The 20,943-nt window shown below is 37.9% G+C and overlaps 1 protein-coding gene across 17 annotated transcripts in view; it reads right to left on the bottom strand.

The window, feature by feature from the left end:
* The window catches only part of SIPA1L1 (signal induced proliferation associated 1 like 1), a 372,348-nt gene that overhangs the window by 55,919 nt on the left and 295,486 nt on the right, over window positions 1-20,943 (bottom strand). For all 17 annotated transcript variants that reach the window (XM_081290424.1, XM_081290426.1, XM_081290425.1 and 14 more), the window contains 3 exons: window positions 9,303-9,876; window positions 8,444-8,718; window positions 2,728-2,997 (listed from right to left, as the gene is read on the bottom strand). In XM_081290424.1, the coding sequence (XP_081146550.1) occupies window positions 2,728-2,997; window positions 8,444-8,718; window positions 9,303-9,876 (1,119 nt within the window). The remainder of the gene's footprint in view (window positions 1-2,727; window positions 2,998-8,443; window positions 8,719-9,302; window positions 9,877-20,943) is intronic.

Below are 20,943 nucleotides of genomic sequence, written 5' to 3'. Positions count from 1 at the left end.
ACTGCTTGTACAAGCAGTAAATGATCATTTTCAGCCAACATGGATTTTTCTGGACCTGGCCAAACAGAACAGAGAGACTGAAGCAGCATGGGCAGAGGCGACTTACAGTTAAACATTACTTTCTGAGGGAGGAAAAGAATGAAACAACTGTATGGAAAACATAAAGCAGACCCCTGGCATTTGTTTTGACTACTTAGGGTTCATCTGAAAGTTCCATACTGTACTTCATAAATGCCCCATGTCTGTCTATATATATATATATATATATATATATATATATATATATATATATATATGCTAGTATATAGGGGAGAATCAAATGGATGGGACTACTTAAACCTTTCAGTTGTATTTTACCATATTTCAAGGAGAAAATTATATTTCAAGGTGAATTTTCTGAACCTGGGGTTCAAGAGGGGCTCAGAGTGTTCCTATGAGTGTCATGCATCTACTCTGCCCAAGTTTTCCTGAATTCATAGCAAAACAAGTTTCCCCAGCTGTACCTTTTATTTATACCTTAATGTTAAACTTACAAAGGAAATATCATGTTACTAAAAATCGGGAATGATGGGGTAGGAAACCGAACTCTATATTTCCACAAAAGACTACCCACCTAATTACCAAACATTTCAAAATGAAGATGACTCAACTGTGAAGTCCTTGTCTGGTGGACTCTAAGGATACCTGAAACTAAAAAATCTGAGGGGACAATGAGTAGTGGTTAAATATCCCCCCACCAAGGGCAGCCTCACTTCCACCACTCTTGTCTCTATAGCCTGCAGAGTCACAGGACTATGCTTATAATCTGGGGTGAGCACTCAGTAAGATGTACTCTCTCTGGGCAGAGTTAAGTCACAGCACATGCAGAGATCACCTCTAGAACGAAAGGGGCTCATCTGGAGAAAATGGAGTCCATGCTCCCTAACCCTGAAAGCCGCTGTCACCGTAAGATGACAATTAGAAGCAAAAAATACCCTCACTTTCAGAGGTCAGTGTGCTGAACTTTTGTTCAGCTTCAGTTTAGATTCAGTTGCAAAATTAAATTCAATGTGGAATCAAAATATATTCCACTATTTTATCATATGGAATACTATGTATAGGAAATGACTCAATCACTTTCACTCATGAAAGCCTCTGGACTGTTCTGCAGAGGAAGAAGACAGCATAGACAGGGAAAAGCACTCCTCTGAACAATGGCTTCCTAGGTTCATCTTTCAAAACGAGGGCCAAACCATGAATTACCGCTAACAGCTAACACACATTTCAGGAAGAGCCAACTCTGAAATGTGTAGAACAAAAAATTTATTCAGAGATCTCTTGGATGCTTTTCTCCCCAAAAATAATGAAAGCAGGAAGAGTTCAGATGGAAATGGGGCTCTTGTGGTGAGAAATTTTTTTTGAGATAAATAGCAAGGATCTGTAAATAAATCTCTAGGATTAAACGAAGAATTTTAGAAAGACAACTTGTTTTGTGTTTGTTTCTATAAATTATACTCTATCATGTCTTAGTATTCTATAATGATTAAGAGACGAGATTTTATGCGGTAGCTCAAAAGCTAGACTGAGACCAGAGACTTCATAGTGTGCTTCTTCCACTTCTATCTTTCTGCTTCCAAAGTAGACCAATGACTATTTAAGCATGTTTGGGGACATATTCCTTGGCATCCTGTTCTTGTTGGACCTGGCTACTCAGATGAGTCAGGATCACATTTTAACTTCCATGGGGATTCTCTTTTACCCAACACAGTTCCTGGGGAACGGACTTCACTCTAGCTCTGAGGGTTTCCACAAAAAATCATGAGATGCGATCAAGACAAGCAGAAGTGATGGGGAAAGGACAGTGAGTGGACAGAAAGTAGCAGTGGTTTGTTTCTGTCAGGTGACCAGCAGATTTTCCAATTATTCTGTTTCCTTTATTAGCATACATGATTTGAGGCAACTAGATTTACAGTGTATTTATTTAAAATCTTATGGCCAACTGTCAATCACATTTTGAAACTACTTAATTTTGTTTGATTTTAGGCCTTGTCTCTACTTCAAGATGCTGCAGACAAAGATGCTAGGGCGATCAAGTGCAGAGTGGATCAGTTATCTTTTGTGAGGGAATTTACCGACTTTCAATTTAATAATAAACTTTGGTTTTTTACATTGTGGGATCCTTAAATCCCTTTCCCTTTAGCTTGTTTAACTCAGGGCTGGTATTTTGACCCATTCCTGCAGAATACCTTTTCCCTACCATTTTCTTCTACTTTCAGAGCAATGGAAAATGTTTGTGCTATTCCAGTTTTCCTTTCTCAGAATTCTTCATTAATAAAGTAAGAAATATAGATATTCAACCCAAAATCTGCATTCTGTTGCTCCTAGCATATTATTTGCCCCCAAACAACAAAGACTGTCAAAAATGGTAATACAGCCACTATCACCTCAAAGAGACTGCTAAATTCAAATCCCTATGGCTGCTAAATGCACAAAGATGATTTCTGTTGATAATCACATAGAAATTAAAAAGCAAAACATAATAATATCACTGCACAGGGCCAAAATTTTTGCTGAAATATGTCCTCAGATACCCTTATGGCTTTGGAATTCTACCATGCTTTGAAAATCACTCATGCACGCATCTCCGCTTTAATTCTTGATTTCTAGCAAAATTTAGGAAGGAGTAAGGCTAGTGAGTATGGACCTGGTGTTATTTAAATTTCAGAAACCTCGGGGAGGTGCACTCACCGCCTCTCTAGCGGGCGCCCATCACTGGAGATGCTTCGAGGAATGTTGGCGGCTCTTTCTGGAGGAGGCATCTTCCCGTCACCTTTCCCAGCATTTAGCCGTGAGGTCATGGGACTCTGCACCTGGGATGGGACTTGAGGGGAATGAGACCCCTTGTTGGCATTCCGCTGCCATTTGTTGTTATTGCGGAAGGGAAATTTGAACTCATATGAAACACCTTCATTCATTTTGTACTCCATCACTGGCATGCGGTAGGTTTCGGAGCAGCTCCTATTAGGGGAAGGCACAGGGAGAAAAACAATTAATACTCCTTTTTTGTTGGTGGAACCACACTGATTCTCATTAACACTTAAAATGGATCCAAAACTTCATCTTCTGCCTCTGGTCCTCTTTCAGCCCTATAATTATTTTCCTTTCAAAAACCAGAAACCCAGGCAGTGTTGACCATGCTTTCCTTTACTCAATCCCAACTGTTGAGTTTCTAAACACCAAGAAGACACAAGGTCACCCTGGGAGTGGACACAGCTGTAGGATACCTAAGGAGGACAGGGAAGCAGACCCTAAGAACACAATCTTGACAGAAACAAGCAACCAGCTCTGAACACCTTCACTGCATATCACAACTGGGGAATTAAAAGGGGGTACCCTGAGAGTGAAGAAATTAAGTTAGGAGAAGTCTTAAAATCCAAAGCAAAAGCTAAATTTAGCTAAAGAGGGGGAAAAACCCAATTATAGAAATACTAAAATTATTAAATCCCTGAGGGACAAAGCATAATCTGAAATCAGACTTTACTTTTTTAAAGAAAGAAATCTCTCATAGCAAGGCCGTCCCCAGGCAGCAGCCTGAGTGAAATTAATGGCAAGCGTAAATGTTTTCCATTTTACCATTTTGTGCCACCATCTGAAACTCAAATTCTCAGGAAACGGGAGCCCATTTTCCATTCTTTATGCCAAATGATGAGGGGAGGTATTGTCGGTCATAAGCCTGATTGACAAATTCTATTCTCACTAAAGCAATACCTCAAACCATGCATTTGAATTTCATCACTAAGTGGAAAAATGACTTCCTTCTCATAGGAATGTGAAGGATTGGGAAAACGGGTGAGAGGATTTGGAAAAAAGGGTTCACAGAGCAACTGTGAAACAGCCCTTCACAAGGCACTTTAGAAGTAAGGTAGGGAGAGTCCAAAACGTCACTGACGGGGAGACTAAGGGGAATGCAAACCACACATAACAGCTGCAACTCTAATTTTAATGTTTCTAGAAGCCACATTAGAAAGTAAAACAAAACTGGTGAGATTATATATTTAATGTAGCCTGAGATATCTAAAACATCATTTTAACATGTAATCACTATTGAAAAATTACAGAAATATTGTATGCTCTTCTTTGTCTGACATGCATCCCACACTGAGCTAAACCTCAGCCACCTGCCATTTCTGCCAGTTCTGACTGCCTTTTGTAGCAGGGGTAACCGCCCACTGGCTTCCTGGTCTCTCACTTATCTCTGCAAAACACAAGAAAGATACATGGAATCAAAAAGGAAATAGGCACTGAAAAACAAAGACTAAAGCTGATTTTTAATGCCATGCATAAATATTCCTAAAAGGATTTTCATTCTATCATTTGAAGCAAAATTTAGTGTTTAAGAATGGTAACTATAATAAAATAGATATAACTGTAATGGTTGGACACTAATCCAGCCACATTTCAGCATCTCTGAAGTGGATATCTACTATCTTTATCCTCTCTTCATCCAAGAGGAAATGGAAGGAGGCCTGGAAGGATTAACTTGCCCCAATGTATACAGCCAGGAGGTGGCAGAGCAGGGGTTTAGACACAGAACTAGTCTTCCTGCAGGCCAGTTTTATTCTATTCTCTTAACTGAAGAACATGGCTCCAACCCCCCAGACATTATACACCTGTAGTGACTATCACATCTTATTCAAGGCATAGCATATGGCAAAAAGGAAAATTCAACAACTTTTACAGACCAAATTGAAGATTTGTGGCAGCAAGAATGATAATTACAGTGGAAAAAGTGACAAATGGTGACTTGCTGAAACCACAAAATTAACCACTCACTGTCTTTTTCAGTCTTTTTTATTCTTTCTTTCATTTCTGATTTCTCATTACTCTCTCCTTTTTCTTAATCACTAAGAAACATGGAGAAATATTTGAACAGTGCACTGAACAGAAATATTCAACACTGGACTCTTGAGTCAGAAAAGTCTTGTTTGAGGATAGCTTGGTCTCTAGAAGCCACATGACTTTGGCTCAAAAACAAACAAACAAACAAACAAAAAGTATTCAACTTCTTTCCACCCGTTTATCTAAAAAATGAGATCTAACCCAGATAAATTCTCACAACCCTTCCTGTTCTACTGCAGTTTGATTCAGCACTGTCACACCAAAAAAAAAAAAAAAAAAAAAAAAAAAAAAAAAAATCTGTTTTTGTTTAAAAGGTTATTTGATTCCAAATCCTCAGTACCAAAAAAATTAGTTTGGCCTTTATATGTAACTTGTTTGTTTTTAGCTCTTGAATGGTCCTTGATTGCTTTCTTTAAAAACCACAGGCTAGTGGCCCTCACAGAATAAACGTTTGTGATTCCTATGCAATACCAATTGAAACATCTCAGTTTCACCAGTTAGCCAAGTTTTTTTTCTCTTTTTAAGAGAATGACTTTGAAAACTCAGAGGTCTTAGATGCTGATGGTCAAGAGCAGAGGGGTGACAGAGGCAGGTGAGGGGCCTCTTTCAAGCAGGACTGCTTCCCTCATGCTGTGCTCCCAGCTGGTCCTGTTCACTTCTTGAACAGCTACTGCACCCTCCCAGCTGCCTCCTCTTCATCATGGAAATGAAGTTGCCAAGAGCCAGTTTGTATTCTCATGTAAAAATACACACTCAGGGGTCTGTATTCCAGTTGCCTTGAGGATGCCTGTGACCCCCCTCAGCTCCTGGAGGCCTGTTCTGCCTCACTCTGGAGCTGCCTTAAAGAAATGGTTGACAGAGAAGGGAGAGTGACTAGTCAAAGAACAGAGTAATTAGTTGCTAGGAAAACAGCAGTGGGAGTGTGAAGTGCGGAGGAGAAGAAAAAAATGACAGAAGAGCATTATCTTATTTTGTTGAACACTGTAACGGGTGTTAATGCTTCAATGGGTTCCCTTTGAAGCCATTTCTAAAGGGAGAGGGAGGAGCAGGCTTCCAGTCCTCCAGAGGCACCAGTGCACCATTTTCCACCTGCCCGGAGGAGCTAGCAGGGGCTTTTCTGATGGAAGCCACAGTGAAAAGGGTAGAGGATGGCAGCGGCCACTGGGCCTGTGCAGAGACTGACCCTTCACCCAGCCTCTGGCCCCAGCACTCTGCTAGCACACAGTGGCAGCCTGACTGACCCTGAGAAGATGGCAGGAATGTGCTGCTGGGAGGGGAAGACAAATGAGGCTCACTTGCTCAGTGTTGGAGCCAGAAGACATGGGCCTGCAGGAGTGGGTTGTCTACCCCAGGTCTGCCTTCAGGGATGTCATGGTGGTAGCCTGAAACTGGCCACAGTGGGAATGTGTACACCACCGGAATCAGCAGTTTCCTCTGATTCCGGTTTATCCCTGTGTAAACAGTTTACCAGTTTATCCCTGTGTAGTGTGTAAGGCAGAGGTGGGTGAGCATACAGAGGAGCAGTTGTAAGCACGGACTCTGAAGTTAGACCTAAGTTTGCAGATGAGCTCAGGAAATAACTGACTTTTCTGAGGCTCAGTTTCCTTTAAAACAAGAGCAACAATAATAATACTATTACCTCAGAGAATTATTTTAAGGATTCAGTGCAATTATTCATATAATAGTGATTTTTCTAGGACCTGGCACATTAAAGTAAACCGCTTAGCAAATGTCACTTTTACCAACACACCAGAGATGATAAACCTAGTCTAGCACATTGCTGTAGATAAACCACCTCTTATCACAGTTTTATCGGTCCAGCACCAGGCCTTCTGATCCATTTGTCTAGTAAGAACTGTTCACGATTTCAGTGTCAATATTGTTCCCCCATCTCGCCACACTCACACCAATATACTCCCCTCTTACGTTGCCCCCAAAAAAACCCGGGAGCCTAGAAATAAGGAAAAGGTAGCATCACAAGGTCTATGGGCTTCATCTTTGACAGGACCGCCTTCAGTCTACAGTTCTTTATCATGAGTAAGTAAGGTCAACAACTTACAAATCTTTTTTTCAATGGGTTCCCTCTGAAGCCATTTCTAAAGGGAGGAGGAGGAGCAGGCCAGTTTATAGCTGCCTGTTTAGAGAGACCAAGGACAGCAGACAGGCAGCAAGCAGAGGAGTGCAGGGCACTTGGAGAGTGTCCTAGGTTGAAACCCCACTGCCTCTCGGGGCTACCTTGAGTCATGTTTTGTATCCTGATTTGGGAGAATACTAAATAAAAATATCTGTGTTGTGATGCTGCTGCTGCTGCTGGGGATTGAACCCAGGGCGTTGTGATGCTGGGAGGTGCTCCACACTGAGCTATATCCATAATTCTTAATGTCTATGATGATGTGCTTAAGGAAACCAAAAATGGCTAACAGGTTCATCAGCTCTAGTTAAACAAAGCAGGATATGCATATAGGGCATTTTCAGAATATTCCCACTCCTAAATAAGTAAGTAAGTAAATAAATAAATAATGATAAGGTATTTTTTACTAGGGTCTTCTAAGAAATAAGCAGTATTAGGAAGTACTATTATAAGTAAAGTGTGGATGTAACTGAAGTATGTTTAGGTTATCATTGCTGCTTACCTTTAAAGTACACAAATAACCTATCCCAACTGTTTACATTCTGCCATCTGATAACCATAAACTGAGGCACAGGGAATGGTCATTTTAGGAAGAAATATGATAAATAACTTTGTCTTGACTTTAAAAGACCTAAGAATTAATTGCCAAAGCTTAAGAGAAATTCTTAGGAAATAATGGCTAAATAAATAACAAATTGTTTAAAAAAGAGCAAAAATACCATGTGTAAGCTCAAAGAGGGAAATAAAAAAGCAGTTGAATAAATTTGTTCCATCAAGAACCCTCCCCAGAGGCAAAGAAATTAAATTTTCGACATTGCTGCTGGCTTGGCAGGAACTGGACAGGCAGGAGGGCCTGGGCTTTCCCCTTGGGAGAAGGCTGGAAACCAAACTGCTAAGGCACCAGGAGCAGCACCAGCACATCTGAAGCTAATTCCCAGCACATGCAAATACAGTCAGGAAAAAGCCTGTAAGTCACGTTCAGCTGTCCAGGCTCAGGAAGCAGGGCCCAAAACAATACTCGTGAGTTTGGAAGAGCAATGAGGTACCAATGAGAGAGTGAGTGTCATGAAACATGAAAGAGAAAATCTGATGGGCCGAGATGCTGAGCATCTTTGAATGTGAAGTGGCCAATGCTTCTCAGCTATTGGTTCAAGGTGCTTTAAATGGATATTACCAGACATCTGTGTAGCAGCAACTTTATGCATCCAGAGATGTAAATCCTAGGACTGGCCTCAGTTACTTTTTCTAGCAGCTGCTGCCACATGCTGAAAGGGAGCTGTGTGCTAAGTGTGACTTTCCATGGAAGGAACTTTTAGAATGGCATGTAATCCACTGCGCTTCCCAACACCTTACTTCCATACTTTCTAGGAGATGTTCTACGTGGTACACAAGCCTGCTGTCAAGTCTCTGCGTCAGCTGCTAACTCAGACCTACCTCCGTGGGGTGCAGTCTTCATGGGGGGGAATGATGACAACTTTCACTGTAACGGATGTTCTCAGGAGATCGATCATCTGCTCATGGCTCAGGGTGGCCACTGCCACCTTGCAGATTTCCACCAGGCGGCTGCCCTGCCTCAGCCCTGCCTGCCAGGCATAGCCATAGGGCTCCACATCTGCCACAATGCCCTCATAGTTGACATGGAAGCCAAGCTGTCCTAGCCCATTTCTTCGCAGAGTCATTTCCACTGATTCACAACCTTTTGAAACAAACTAGACAAGGAAACCAAAGTTATTGGGGTTGACCTGGAAAAACATTGCAAGCAGGGTTATTTCTGAATACCTACTGCCGACTGAAGGGTAGGCTAGTTAATTTCCCCTTTACTAGTCTCTATTCAATAGGCCAAAAGGAGCATATTTGTTGCATCCAGAGAGCTCAATGGTTTTCCTAAAGTTACAAGGAAACTTCTAACAGAGACTTAGGAGTTGGCAGCAAAAAAAAACTATTCTGTTACTCAACTCACTTTAGAATACTCAAGGTAGCAGATACTCAAACAAAAATCTCTTTTCAACTACTATTTGAAATTGGTTGGGATGCAATATCAGTCACCAAGGCAGTGGGATCAGCTCACATTCAAGTGAGCTTCTAACAAACACATAGTAGATGGGTCCTCTCCCCCATGTTCGGATATTTTTCCAAATAAGTGATGGGAAACACCAACTGAGATAAACTCTGTGTCACTTCACATTAGCAAGGAATTCCCAGAGGTGCAAATAAGCTTCAGTAACCTGACCCTGGTCGGTACTGAAAACTTTCTGAAAGAGAAACTGCATTTGTGTGGAAGGAAAAGACTCACCTGCAGCCTTCTGACAATTTCTTTGATATCCTCATTGCTAATAAAACTTTCCACTGAAACACACTCTCCTCGCTCATAGAAGATTTTGAGGCTTGTGTCAGTGGAAGTCCACCCCAGCACGTCTCTGCAGGAACAGTTGAAAACCACACTCTTTGTTTCCTGTTCAATGAGGATGATGAATTCATTGGAGATCCCTAGGAGGCAGTCTAGTTCCATAGCCTTGGTGTAGTCTTTGGCACGGACTGCCCACACGATGGCCCCCATGCTACTGAGTTCAGCTCCTGGATATGGCTTTGACTTTTCCTTCTTCTTGGAGGCCAGAGAGATGAACGGAAACTTGCCCGAAGGGTCGATAGGGGTGTTGGTAACATTCTTTTCGGCAAGATCTTTCAGGTATTCCTGGCGGGTGCGAGTTGCCATGGCCCGAAACTTTTCTGATTTATGAGCAGCATTTTCTGCATTAATCACTTTGGCCAAAAGGAAGTCCCTGAACACATTTGACTTGGGGAAAGTGACCCCTTTAGGGATGGGAGGTCCAAAGGAAGGCACATCTCTGGACCTGGTGACAGCCACACTGAGACAAAAAAGCAAAGATCAAAGGCAAAGAGCTATGTCATTATTTCTCAGTTTCACAATATGAAAATAAAACCTATTTTCATATAGACAGGGCTAGGGTGTAGGTGAGTAGTAGAACACTTGCCCTGGGTTTGATCCCCTGCATTGGGCGGGGGGGAGACATACCTCAAAAGAAAAATAACTACTCACTTTCACACAGGGAACAACGCACATTTCTGCTTAGTATAAGCATACTTTTTCATACAACTATATTTAGGCTTTAGAGAACATAAATTTTTATTCAGGCAAAAAATAAACAAATAAAAATAAAAAACCTGAAAACTTTAAGTTATAACTTTCATTTTTTAACAGATTAGATTCATATTACACATATGTAACTCCATAAAAAAAATTACATAGTATTTTGCACAAAAGAATATGTCAGAGAAGGAGTTTAGAATGTACATAGACTGATCTATGACATAAAGGATATGTAAGGAGTTGAAATCAGAGATAAAATTCAGGAGATGAAAGATGACTCCAATAAAGAGATATTCTGAAAAGAAACCATGCAGAAATCCTCAAAATGAAGGAAGCAATAAACTAAATTAAAAATTAAATGTAAAGTATCACCAATAGACTAGAACCCTTGGAATACAGAACCTCAGGCAATGAAGACAAAATATATAATCTAAAAATAGAGTTGACCACAGAGAGTTGATGAACAGAACTAAGAATTATGCAATAACATTAAAAGACCAAATTTAAGATTTATTGGATAGATGAAGGCATGAAGATACAAACCAAAGGAATGAGCAATCTTTTCAATGAAATGATATCAGAAAATTCCCCAAACCTAAACAATGAAATGGAAAATCAAATATAAAAGGCTTACAGGACCCTAAATGTACAAAATTACAACAGACCCACACCAAGGCACATTATAATGATAATGTCTAACATACAGAATAAGGATAGAATTTTAAAGACTGCAAGAGAAAAATATCAGATTACACAGAGGGGGAAACCAATTCAGATCTCAGATGATTTCTCAACATAGACCCTCAAAGTTAGGAGATCCTAGAATAATATATATACCAAGCTCTGAAAGAAAATGGACGCCGACCAAGAATTCTATATCCAGCAAAATTAAGCTTCAGATTTAAAGATGAAATAAAATCTTTCCGTGATAAATAAAAGTTAAAAGAATTTACAACTAGAAAGCCTGAACTACAGAATATTTTGTTCTCAACAAAATATTCCATGAATATGAAATGAAAAACAAAACAAAACAACAAAACAGTGAAAACTAGCATAGGGAGCAACTACACTAAAGGATCAATCAATCAAAAGAGAAATTCAACTTAAAAATCAGAAATGAATAAAATGACCAGGAATATAAATAACCTTGAACATTAATGGCTTAAACTTATCAATTAAAAGTCATAGACAGAGCTGGGCATGGTGCACATGCCTGTAATCCCAGCAGCTTGGAAGGTCGAGACGGGAAGATTGAAAGTTCAAAGCCGGCTTTAGCAATAGCGAAGCACTAAACAACTCAATGAGACCCCATCTCTAATTGAAATACAAAATAGGAGTGTGGGGTGTGGTTCAGTGGTTGAGTGCCCCTCCTGAGTTCAATCCCTGGTACCACCACACCAAAAAAAAAAAAAAAAAAAAAAAAAGACTGGCAGATTAGATTTAAAAACAAGAAAAACAAGACCTAACAATATGATGTCTCCAAGAGACTCAACTCATAGGCAAAGACATCTACAGAATGAAGGTGAAAGGATGGGAAAACACGTATCACTCACATGGATCATATAAACAAGCAGGGGTTTCTAGCCTCATATTAGATAAAGTGGACTTCAAGCCAAAGTTAATCAGGACAAAAGAAGGACATTTCATACTGATTAAGGGAATTACACATCAACAAGTTAGATAACAATTGTAAATATTTATGCCCCAAACAATGGAGCAACTACATATATCAAGCAAACCCTTCTCAATTTCAAGAATCAAATAGACCACAACACAATAATACTGGGTGATTTTAACACACCTCTCTCAACATTGGGTAGATCCTCCAAACAAAAATTAAACAAAGAAACTATGGAACTAAATAATACAATCAATAATTTAGACTTAATAGACATATATAGAATATTTCATCCATCAATGAAAGAATACACTTTCTTCTTAGCAACATACAAATCATTTTCTAAAATAGACCATATCTTTATGCCACAAAACAACTCTTAGCGAAAAAAAAAAAAAAAAAAAAAAGAGAGAGAGAGAAAATACCGTGCATTCTATCATACCATAATGGAATGAAATTAGAAATCAATGATAAAATAAAAAATAGAAGCTACTCTAAGACATGACACACTAAATAATATGCTACTGAATGACAAATGAAAAACAGAAGAAATTAGGGATGAAATAAAAAAATACTTAGAGGTAAATGAGAATAGTGATAAAACATACCAAAATCTGGGTTGGGGTTGTTGCTCAGCTGTAGAGCACTTACCTAGCACGTGCAAGACCCTGGGTTTGATCCTCAGCACCACATAAAAATAAATAAATAAAGGTACTGTGTCTAACTACAACTAAAAAATAAATATTAAAAAAAATACCAAAATCTCTGGGACACTATGAAGGCAGTGCTAAGGGGAGAGTTCATGGCATTGAGCTCATTCATTAAATTAATAGAAAGTCCAGAAATAAATGACCTAACATTATATCTCAAAGCCCTAGAAAAGAAGAACAAATCAACACCAAAAGCAGTAGAAGACAGGAAATAATTAAAATCAGAGCTGAAATCAATGAAAGTGAAGCAAACAAAAAAAAATTCAAAAAATTGACAAAGTAAAAAGTTGGTTCTTTGAAAAAATAAAAATTGATAAACACTTAGCCACACTAATGAAGAGAGAGAGAGAGAACTCAAATTACTAAAATTTGTATGAAAAAGGAAATATCATGACAGACACTCCTGAAATACAGAAGATAATCAGAAACTATTTTGAAAATTTATACTCCAATAAAATAGAAAACCTTGAAGACATCACCAAATTTCTAGAGACATAAAACCTACCCAAACTGAATCAGGAGGACATGCACAATTTAAACAGATCAATTTCATGGAATAAAAGATGCCACCAAAAGCCTACCAAACAAGAAAAGGCCAGGACTAAATGATTCTCAAGTGAGTTTTACAAGCCTTCAAAGAAGAATTAACACCAGTATTCCTCCAATTATTCTATGAAAAAGAAAAGGAGGGAACCCCTCCAGACTCATTCTCTAAGGCTAGTATCACCCTGATGCCAAAACCAGATAAAGACACATCAAGGAAAAAAACTTTAGACTAATATCCCTGATGAATATAAATATAAAAATTCTCAATAAAATTCTAGCAAATAATACACAAAAAGCTACAAATGCACTGTAATCCAGTAGGGTTCACCCCAGGGATGCAATGTTGGTTCCACATATAGAAATCAATAAACATATTCATCACATCAACAGACTTAAAGACAAGAATCATATGATTATCTCAACAGATACAGAAAAAGCATTTGACAAAATACAGTACCCCTTTATGTTCAAAATACTTAAAAAAACTAGGAATATAGGAACATACTTCAACACTATAAAAGCTATCTATGCTAAACCCAAGGTCAGCATCATTCTAAATGAAGAAAAATTGAAAGCATTCCCTCTAAGTACTGGAACAAGATAAGAATGCCCTCTTTCAGCACTTTCATTCACGGTCCTTGAAACTCTAGCTATAGTAATTAGAAGAAAGAAACTAATGGGATACAAATAGGAAAAAGAAGACCTCAAACTATAATTATTTGCCAACAACATGATTCTTATTTAGAAGATGCAAAAAATTCCACCAGAAAACTTCTAGAACTAATAAATATATTCAGCTAAGTAGCAAGATATAAAATTGAGACCCAAAATCAAATACATTCCTATGCATCAGTGATGAATCCACTGAAAGAGAAATTAGGAAAACTAACCCATTCACAAGAGCCTCAAAACAATAAAATACTTGGGAATCAATGTAACAAAAGAGGTGAAAGACCTCTACAATGAAAACGACTGAACACTAAAGAAAAAAATTGAAGACGACCTTAGAAGATGGAAAGATCTCCCATGCTCTTGGATAGGCAGAATTAATATTGTCAAAGAGCCATACTACTAAAAGTATTATATAGATTTAATGCATTTCCTGAGGGGCTGGGGTTGTGGCTCAGTGGCAGAGCACTCGCCTAGCATGTGTGAGGCACTGGGTTTGATTCTCAGCACCACACAAGAAATAAGTAAATAAAATTAAAGTATTGTGTCCATCTACAATTAAAAAAAATCCCAATAACATTCTTCATAGAATTAGAAAAAGCAGTCATAAAATCCCTTTGGAGAAATAAGAGACCCAGAATAGCCAAAGCCATTCTTAGCAAGAAAAGTAAAGCAGGAAGCATCACAATACCAGACCTTAAATTATACTACAGAGCTGTAGTAACAAAAATAACATGGCATTAGCACCAAAACAGATACACAAACCAATGGTACAGAATAGAAGACAAGACAAACCCACATAAATACAGTTATCTCATACTAGACACAAAGGTGCCAGAAACATACACCAGAGAAAAGATAGCCTCTTTCAACAAATGGTGCTGGGGAAACTGGAAATCCATATGTAGCAAAATGAAATTAAACCCCTATCTCTCACTCTGCACAAAATTCCACTCAAAGTGGATCAAGGACTTTGGCACTAAAATAGAGACCCTGAGCCTAACAGAAGAAAAAGTAGGCTCAACTCTCCACATGTCAGCTTAGGAACTGACTTCCTTAACAAGACTCCTAAAGCGCATGAAGTAAAATCAAGAATGAATAAATGGAATGGAATCAAACTAAAAAGCTTCTTAACAGCAAAGGAAACAATCAAGGTAGCCTACAGAATGAGAGAAAATCTTTACCACCTGCACTTCAGAGACAGCATTAATCTCTAGGATATACAAAGAACTCATAAAACTTAATACCAAAAAGCCAAATAACCCAATAAATAAATGGACTAAGGAACTGAACAGACACTTCACAGAAGAAGAAATACAACCAGTCAACAAATACATGAAAAAATGTTTGACATCTCTAGCAATTAGAGAAATGCAAGTCAAACCTACACTGAGATTTCATTTGACTCCAGCCAGAATGGCAATCATCAAGAATATAAGCAACAATGCCAGGCATGGTTGGCACATGCCTGTAATCTCAGTGGCTTGGGAGGCTGAGAAAGGAGCATCACAAGTTCAAAGGCAGCCTCAGCAAAAGTGAGGTGTTAAGCAACTCAGTGAGACCCTGTCTCTAACTAAAATACAACAAAGGGCTAGGAATGTGGCTCAGTTGATGAGTGCCCCTGAGTTCAATCCTTGGTACCCCTCCAAAAAAGAATACAAACAACAATAAATGTTGGTGAGAATGTGGGAGAAAAGGTACACTCATACATTACTGGTGAGACTGCAAATTGGTACAACCACAATGGAAAGCTGTATGAAGATTCCTCAGAAAATTTGGAATGGAACCACTATTTGACTCAGTTATCCAACTCCTCACTTTATACCCAAAGGACTTAAAATCAGCATACTACAATGACACAGCCATATCAATGTTTATAGCAGCCTAATTCAGAATAGCCACATTATGGAACTTTCCTAGATGCCCTTCAACAGAAGAATGGACAAAGAAAATGTAGTATATATACACAATGGAATATTAGTCAATCTTAAAGAAGAATGAAATTATGGCATTTGCCAGTAAATGGATAGAGCTGGAGAATATCATGCTAAGCAAAATAAGCCAATCCCCAAAAACCAGAGGACAAATGTTTTCTCTGATATGCAGATTCTAATTCACAATAGGGGTGAGGGAAAGAAAGAATAGAGGAAATCTGAATTAGACAGACGGAAGGGAAGGGAAGAGAGGGGGTAAAGGAGTAGGATGGAAACTAAAATAAAATGGATATTATTAACCTCTGTGCATATGTGATTACAGGACTAGTGTAATTCTACATTATGTACATACAACCAGAAGAATAAGAAATTATATCCCATTTATGTATGATGTGTCAAAATCATACATAACAGCATACATACATAAGTTATACATGATGGCATTCTACATTTATACATTCTACTGTCATGTATAACTAATCAGAACAAATTTTAAAAAAGAATAAAACCTGTTTAAAACCTGTATATAGTTTGGGTGGGGGAGGTTACTATAATCACAAAACCTTTCAGAACACAAATATGCACACTATTTCAGATATGACAACTATAGGCAAAAAGCTTATTATGAAAATGTCATAAGATGCATGATACATCAGAAATAAATTAAATTTTTAATCAAATTAAATAAATATTATTTGTTGCCCTGTGTGTGAGGCATTATGCAACCACATAAAAAGCACAATTTTAAAATAAAAATGCTGAGTAACAGAATGATTATAATCTTTATATAATGGCAACAGTGATGTTGGTATGTGATTCTGACAATCCACTTATGAGAAACATTTTCCTTTTCCCATTACTTTAAGCTAGATTTATATAAAAAAGCCTCTTCCAGTCATCATCATCATCATCATTATATTATACACACACACACACACACACACATGCACTATTAATAGCCTATTAATTTTAATCTTGAAAGGAAAAATATTAAATTTCTCCTGAAACAAATTAAGTGGAAATAGAGAGACAGAATGTTTTATATCATGTTCTAAAATTACATGTGACATTGTTGCCTGAGTTTAAGAGAGTTGGAAATGATGATTCTAACTCATCAAACAACCCTCTTTCCAAATTATTTAAAAAGTCAGTTATCGAATTGCACTAAGTATTAGGGAAGTGATATAGAATCCATGTCTCTTAAACTCCCAGAACAGAAACTTCAAAGTGTGCACCTTTCAAATTAAATTGAAAAGCTCTGTTTCATGTTTTCTTTATTTTAGGAAGCATCTGCTTTAAGATATTCAAATTTTCTTTTCAAAAAATAAACATATCTTAAGAAAACAGGATAAATAAAATTAAAAAATTTTAGTATGCAAGTTATATTGCAGTGGAATGGAAAGCTACATTACTCTGTCAGAAGATGCCATGGGACTGACGAATTTTTGGTTTTCACAAATTAAGAGAAAAAAAAAGACTACCTGATTTACTTTATGACAAAGAAAGGCTGTGCTCACGTATTCTGTTGGAGAAGAGTTCCACAGAAACCTCTGAATGCATGCATTATGCTTAATTATCCCTGTGTTAGAAGGGCAATTTTTCTTGTCTATTGTGCACTGTTTGGCTTGAATGCTGACAGCTGTATATTTAATTTGATCATGTTATATATTTTTTTCTTCTGAAGTCAGGCAAAGATACTGAAATCCAGATTAGTTACATTTTCTAAGAGGAATCCTGAAAGGATCCAGAAATATTTAATATCTTTCATTTTGAAATTGGCAACTTCTCTTGCTAATTTCACTCAAATTGCCATTCTTTCTCAGAAAACAGCTGTGATTTTATTTTAAACAGGAGAGAAAAATTCTTAGCAGGGGGTGTGATTATGAGCACATCCATCTACTTATCCCTAAACCCACTGGCTTTCTATAGATCTATTTATTAAGTGATAGAACTTTAGACAAATATATACTGAAAACCCACCAATAATTAGAGTTCTAGAATGAACTATGAAGGAAAGAACTGAATCTTTAACATGTAATTATCAATGATTCACCATGGTAGAGAAGTAAATGATACAGACACTAAAATCAGCTTTGCATTATCAGAAATAGAATTCCTGTAGAAGAAGATGAGGAAGATGATACCCTAGAATGCCCTTTTCAGAGAGAGTTTTGTTTTGTATAAATCTAACTTTCAAGGTTTTCACAAGGTTAAAAGCTCATTAATTTAGATGCCACAAATTCTGAACTCTTGATAATAAAAGTTTAAGTTAAATAGAATATTTTGATGATAAAAAATAAGCCTGTTCTGAAATTTTAGTTTGCTATATATGGATCCTTAAGACATATTAATCATAAATGGTTCTTGCTATTTTTAAAAGCAGATTCCAAAGAACCTATGCTCGGACACATTTGTATTAGCCTAGTTTGCAATTCTGCATCTTAGAAAAAGTACATTCCTTAAAATTATAGCCATTCCTTATTCACCTAGCATTGTTAAGGGCTGACATATTCTACCCAAGAGGGTTATCTAGACATCAGAGGTTGAAGCAGTTGGGGAAACTTAGCACTGGAAGAGAAATCAGGGAAGTCAGTGGTTTCCAAACTCTTCCAATGAAATCTTGAGTTTCATATTAAAATTCATCTCAATTTTGCATTCTTCCAAGGAATATTTGTATCCCATTTAATCTAAAATATGTTTTCTAAAACTTTTGAGAACAACCAAAGGACCAGGAAGGTGTCCTGTGATTACCCCTCGTGATTAGCCAGTATTACAAGTAGCATCCTGTGATTTGCCAGCAGAGAAAACCCCTAGAAGTAGTTCCCACCAGACTGAGTTTCTGGAGGGCTAAGCCCTCTTGATCCTTCACGTAACATAGGGCCTAGCATATAGGAGGAGCCTGATGAATTGCTGACAGACAACTGAAATGAAACGGTTTGTATAGAGTTGTCAAGACTGTGCTAGGGTGGGAGATAAACTCTAAATAGCCAAAGCTCTTGATAAGAACATATTACTCGCTCTGAGTTAAGGTTTCTTGGGTGGAGTAATATGTCTTGATACTCAATTTCAAGTTGATATGTAAGAATGCCCCAGAGACATCTGAACAGAAGTCAATGGGAAAAAGAGAAGAATAAGATACTTGAACTTTGAAAGCATGGAAACAACAATAAACAATAATTCCTAACCCCAACTTTAAAAGAAAGAGGACATAGAAAATGTCCAAATAGTAGAGGCTCTCTTCTTGGAGCGTGGGTCAGAGTGCCATCTTGGGGAGTTTCCCAAGAAAGTGGACCTGGGCAAAGGATGGGAAAGATCAGTGGCAAAACAAACATAAACTACTCAATCTGTCTTTGGAAAGCAATTTGATTTTTAACAGTACTCAGTCACCCAATATTTCACTGAGTTCTTCCTATATGCTAGGCACTGTGTTAATGATGAGTATGTCAGGGTGAGTATGTCATAGGCTCAGCCCTTCAGATATTCAAAGTCTGGTGGGAACTACTTCCAAAAGTTTGAGTTGTTTGCTGGGGGAAATGCAGGGTAGTACTGGTAACCTTCTGGAAAAGGCACTTTAGTCCTGGCAGGTCAGGGGGGCCTTCCCAGAGAAAAGAAAAGCAACAATTTATCAGATGACAGAGAAGCAGAATGTGTGGGGACAGGCATCCAGCCCAGACAACAGAGAGACAAGGTACAGCACATACTTTTTGAGGAGGCTAAGTAGCTACACAAGAGTGAGGTGCCAGTTGGGAAAGGAGTTGATAGAGCAGCCTGAGGAGACTCAGACAGGAGAGGCCAGACCTGAAAGGCCCCATCCAAAAGGCTATGCTAGGGAATCGAACTTTTCCCTAAATAATTTTTTAAGTTCAAAGAATGACATACTCAGGGCTGGGGTTGTAGCTCAGTGGTAGAGCACTTGCCTAGCATGGTTGAAACCCTGAGTTTGATCCTCAGCACCACATAAAAAACAAATTAAAAAAATAAAGGTTAAATTCTTTCTTTTTTATTTATTTATTTTTTTTAGTCATACATGATAGTAGGATGCATTTTGATATATAATACATACATGGAATGTACATATATCAATCATTGTCTATTCTATTCTGCTGCCTTTCCTATCCTCCCTCCTCCTCCCCCTCCTCTCCCATCCTTTCTCTCTATCCAATCTAATGTGACACACTTTATTTTTCTTTTTCTCATTACAACATCATATATATATTCTGTATAGCAGTGAGGTTCTCCTTCCATCTTCTGTGCAACTCCCCTTCTCCCTCTTTTTCCCTCCCACCTCTCTTCCCTATTTAGTGATAGTCTTCTTCTCATGCTCTTCTAAAGGTTAAATTCTTAAAAAAAAAAATAGAATAACATTCAGATTTTTTCCTTAGAAAGGTCGGTTGCACTGGCTAATGGAGTTGCTGATTAACATGGCTTGATCTTCTGAAAGAAATTTCTACCACTTGACCCATTTTGGCTTTTTCTTCTTCTTAGGTAAAACTTGCAAAAAAAAAAAAAATTTTTTTTTTTTTTTTTTTTTTTTTGTGGTGCTGAGGATTGAATCCAGGAAAGTTCTACCACTGAGCTACATCCCCAGCCCCCTTCTTTTTAAATTTTGAGACACAGTCTTCTAAGTTGCCTGGGTTGGCCTTGAACTTTCGATACTCCTGCTTCAGAATCCCATGTCCCTGGGATTATAGACGTGTACCACCATGCGTGGCCTGAATTCATTTTTTTTTTTTTTTTAAGAGAAGGCAGAGGACAGACAGGACATTTCAGGAGCTTGTACCACACTCCTATACTTATTGCTGGATTTTAAGTAGATGTCAAGCAATCTTCCACTGCACAGAAAAATAAATTTTAACAACTAAGGGGTTTCACAATCTGGTCTAGTTCCAAGTGCTTTTTGAGCTACATTATACTGACTCTTCAACATTATTACATTTTAACCATTGAAAAGAATTTTTTTTCCTGAGAGAAGTAACTTATTTTTACCTTCCTAGAAGTAGCTACTGGTCAGAATTAGCATTTGTTTTGAAGACACAGGGTCATTATTACAAGTACTTATTACTATGCTAGTTTAAAAATATTCTTTAACTTCATCAAATAGGGAGCCAATGGTCCTATCTCCAATTGTTTAAGATACCTTTATAATTTTTATATCTTTTTGTTTCAATTAGGATCCAAATAAAATCAACACCTTGTAATTAATTAGTCCATCTTTTAAAAATTTCTCATTTAATGGATTCCCCTGCACTTCTCCCATCCTTTTATCTCTTGTAATTTATCTGTTGAAGAAACTGGTCTGTTCTTGTTTGGAGTTGTCCAGAATCTGAATCTTGTCAACTAAAGGTGCT

Source organism: Spermophilus citellus (genome assembly GCF_964194105.1).
Source record: "Spermophilus citellus genome assembly, chromosome: 4".
Classification (NCBI taxonomy): Eukaryota; Metazoa; Chordata; class Mammalia; order Rodentia; family Sciuridae; genus Spermophilus; species Spermophilus citellus.
Note: the sequence above shows the minus strand (reverse complement) of the source record. Positions and strands in the feature narration are given on the sequence as shown.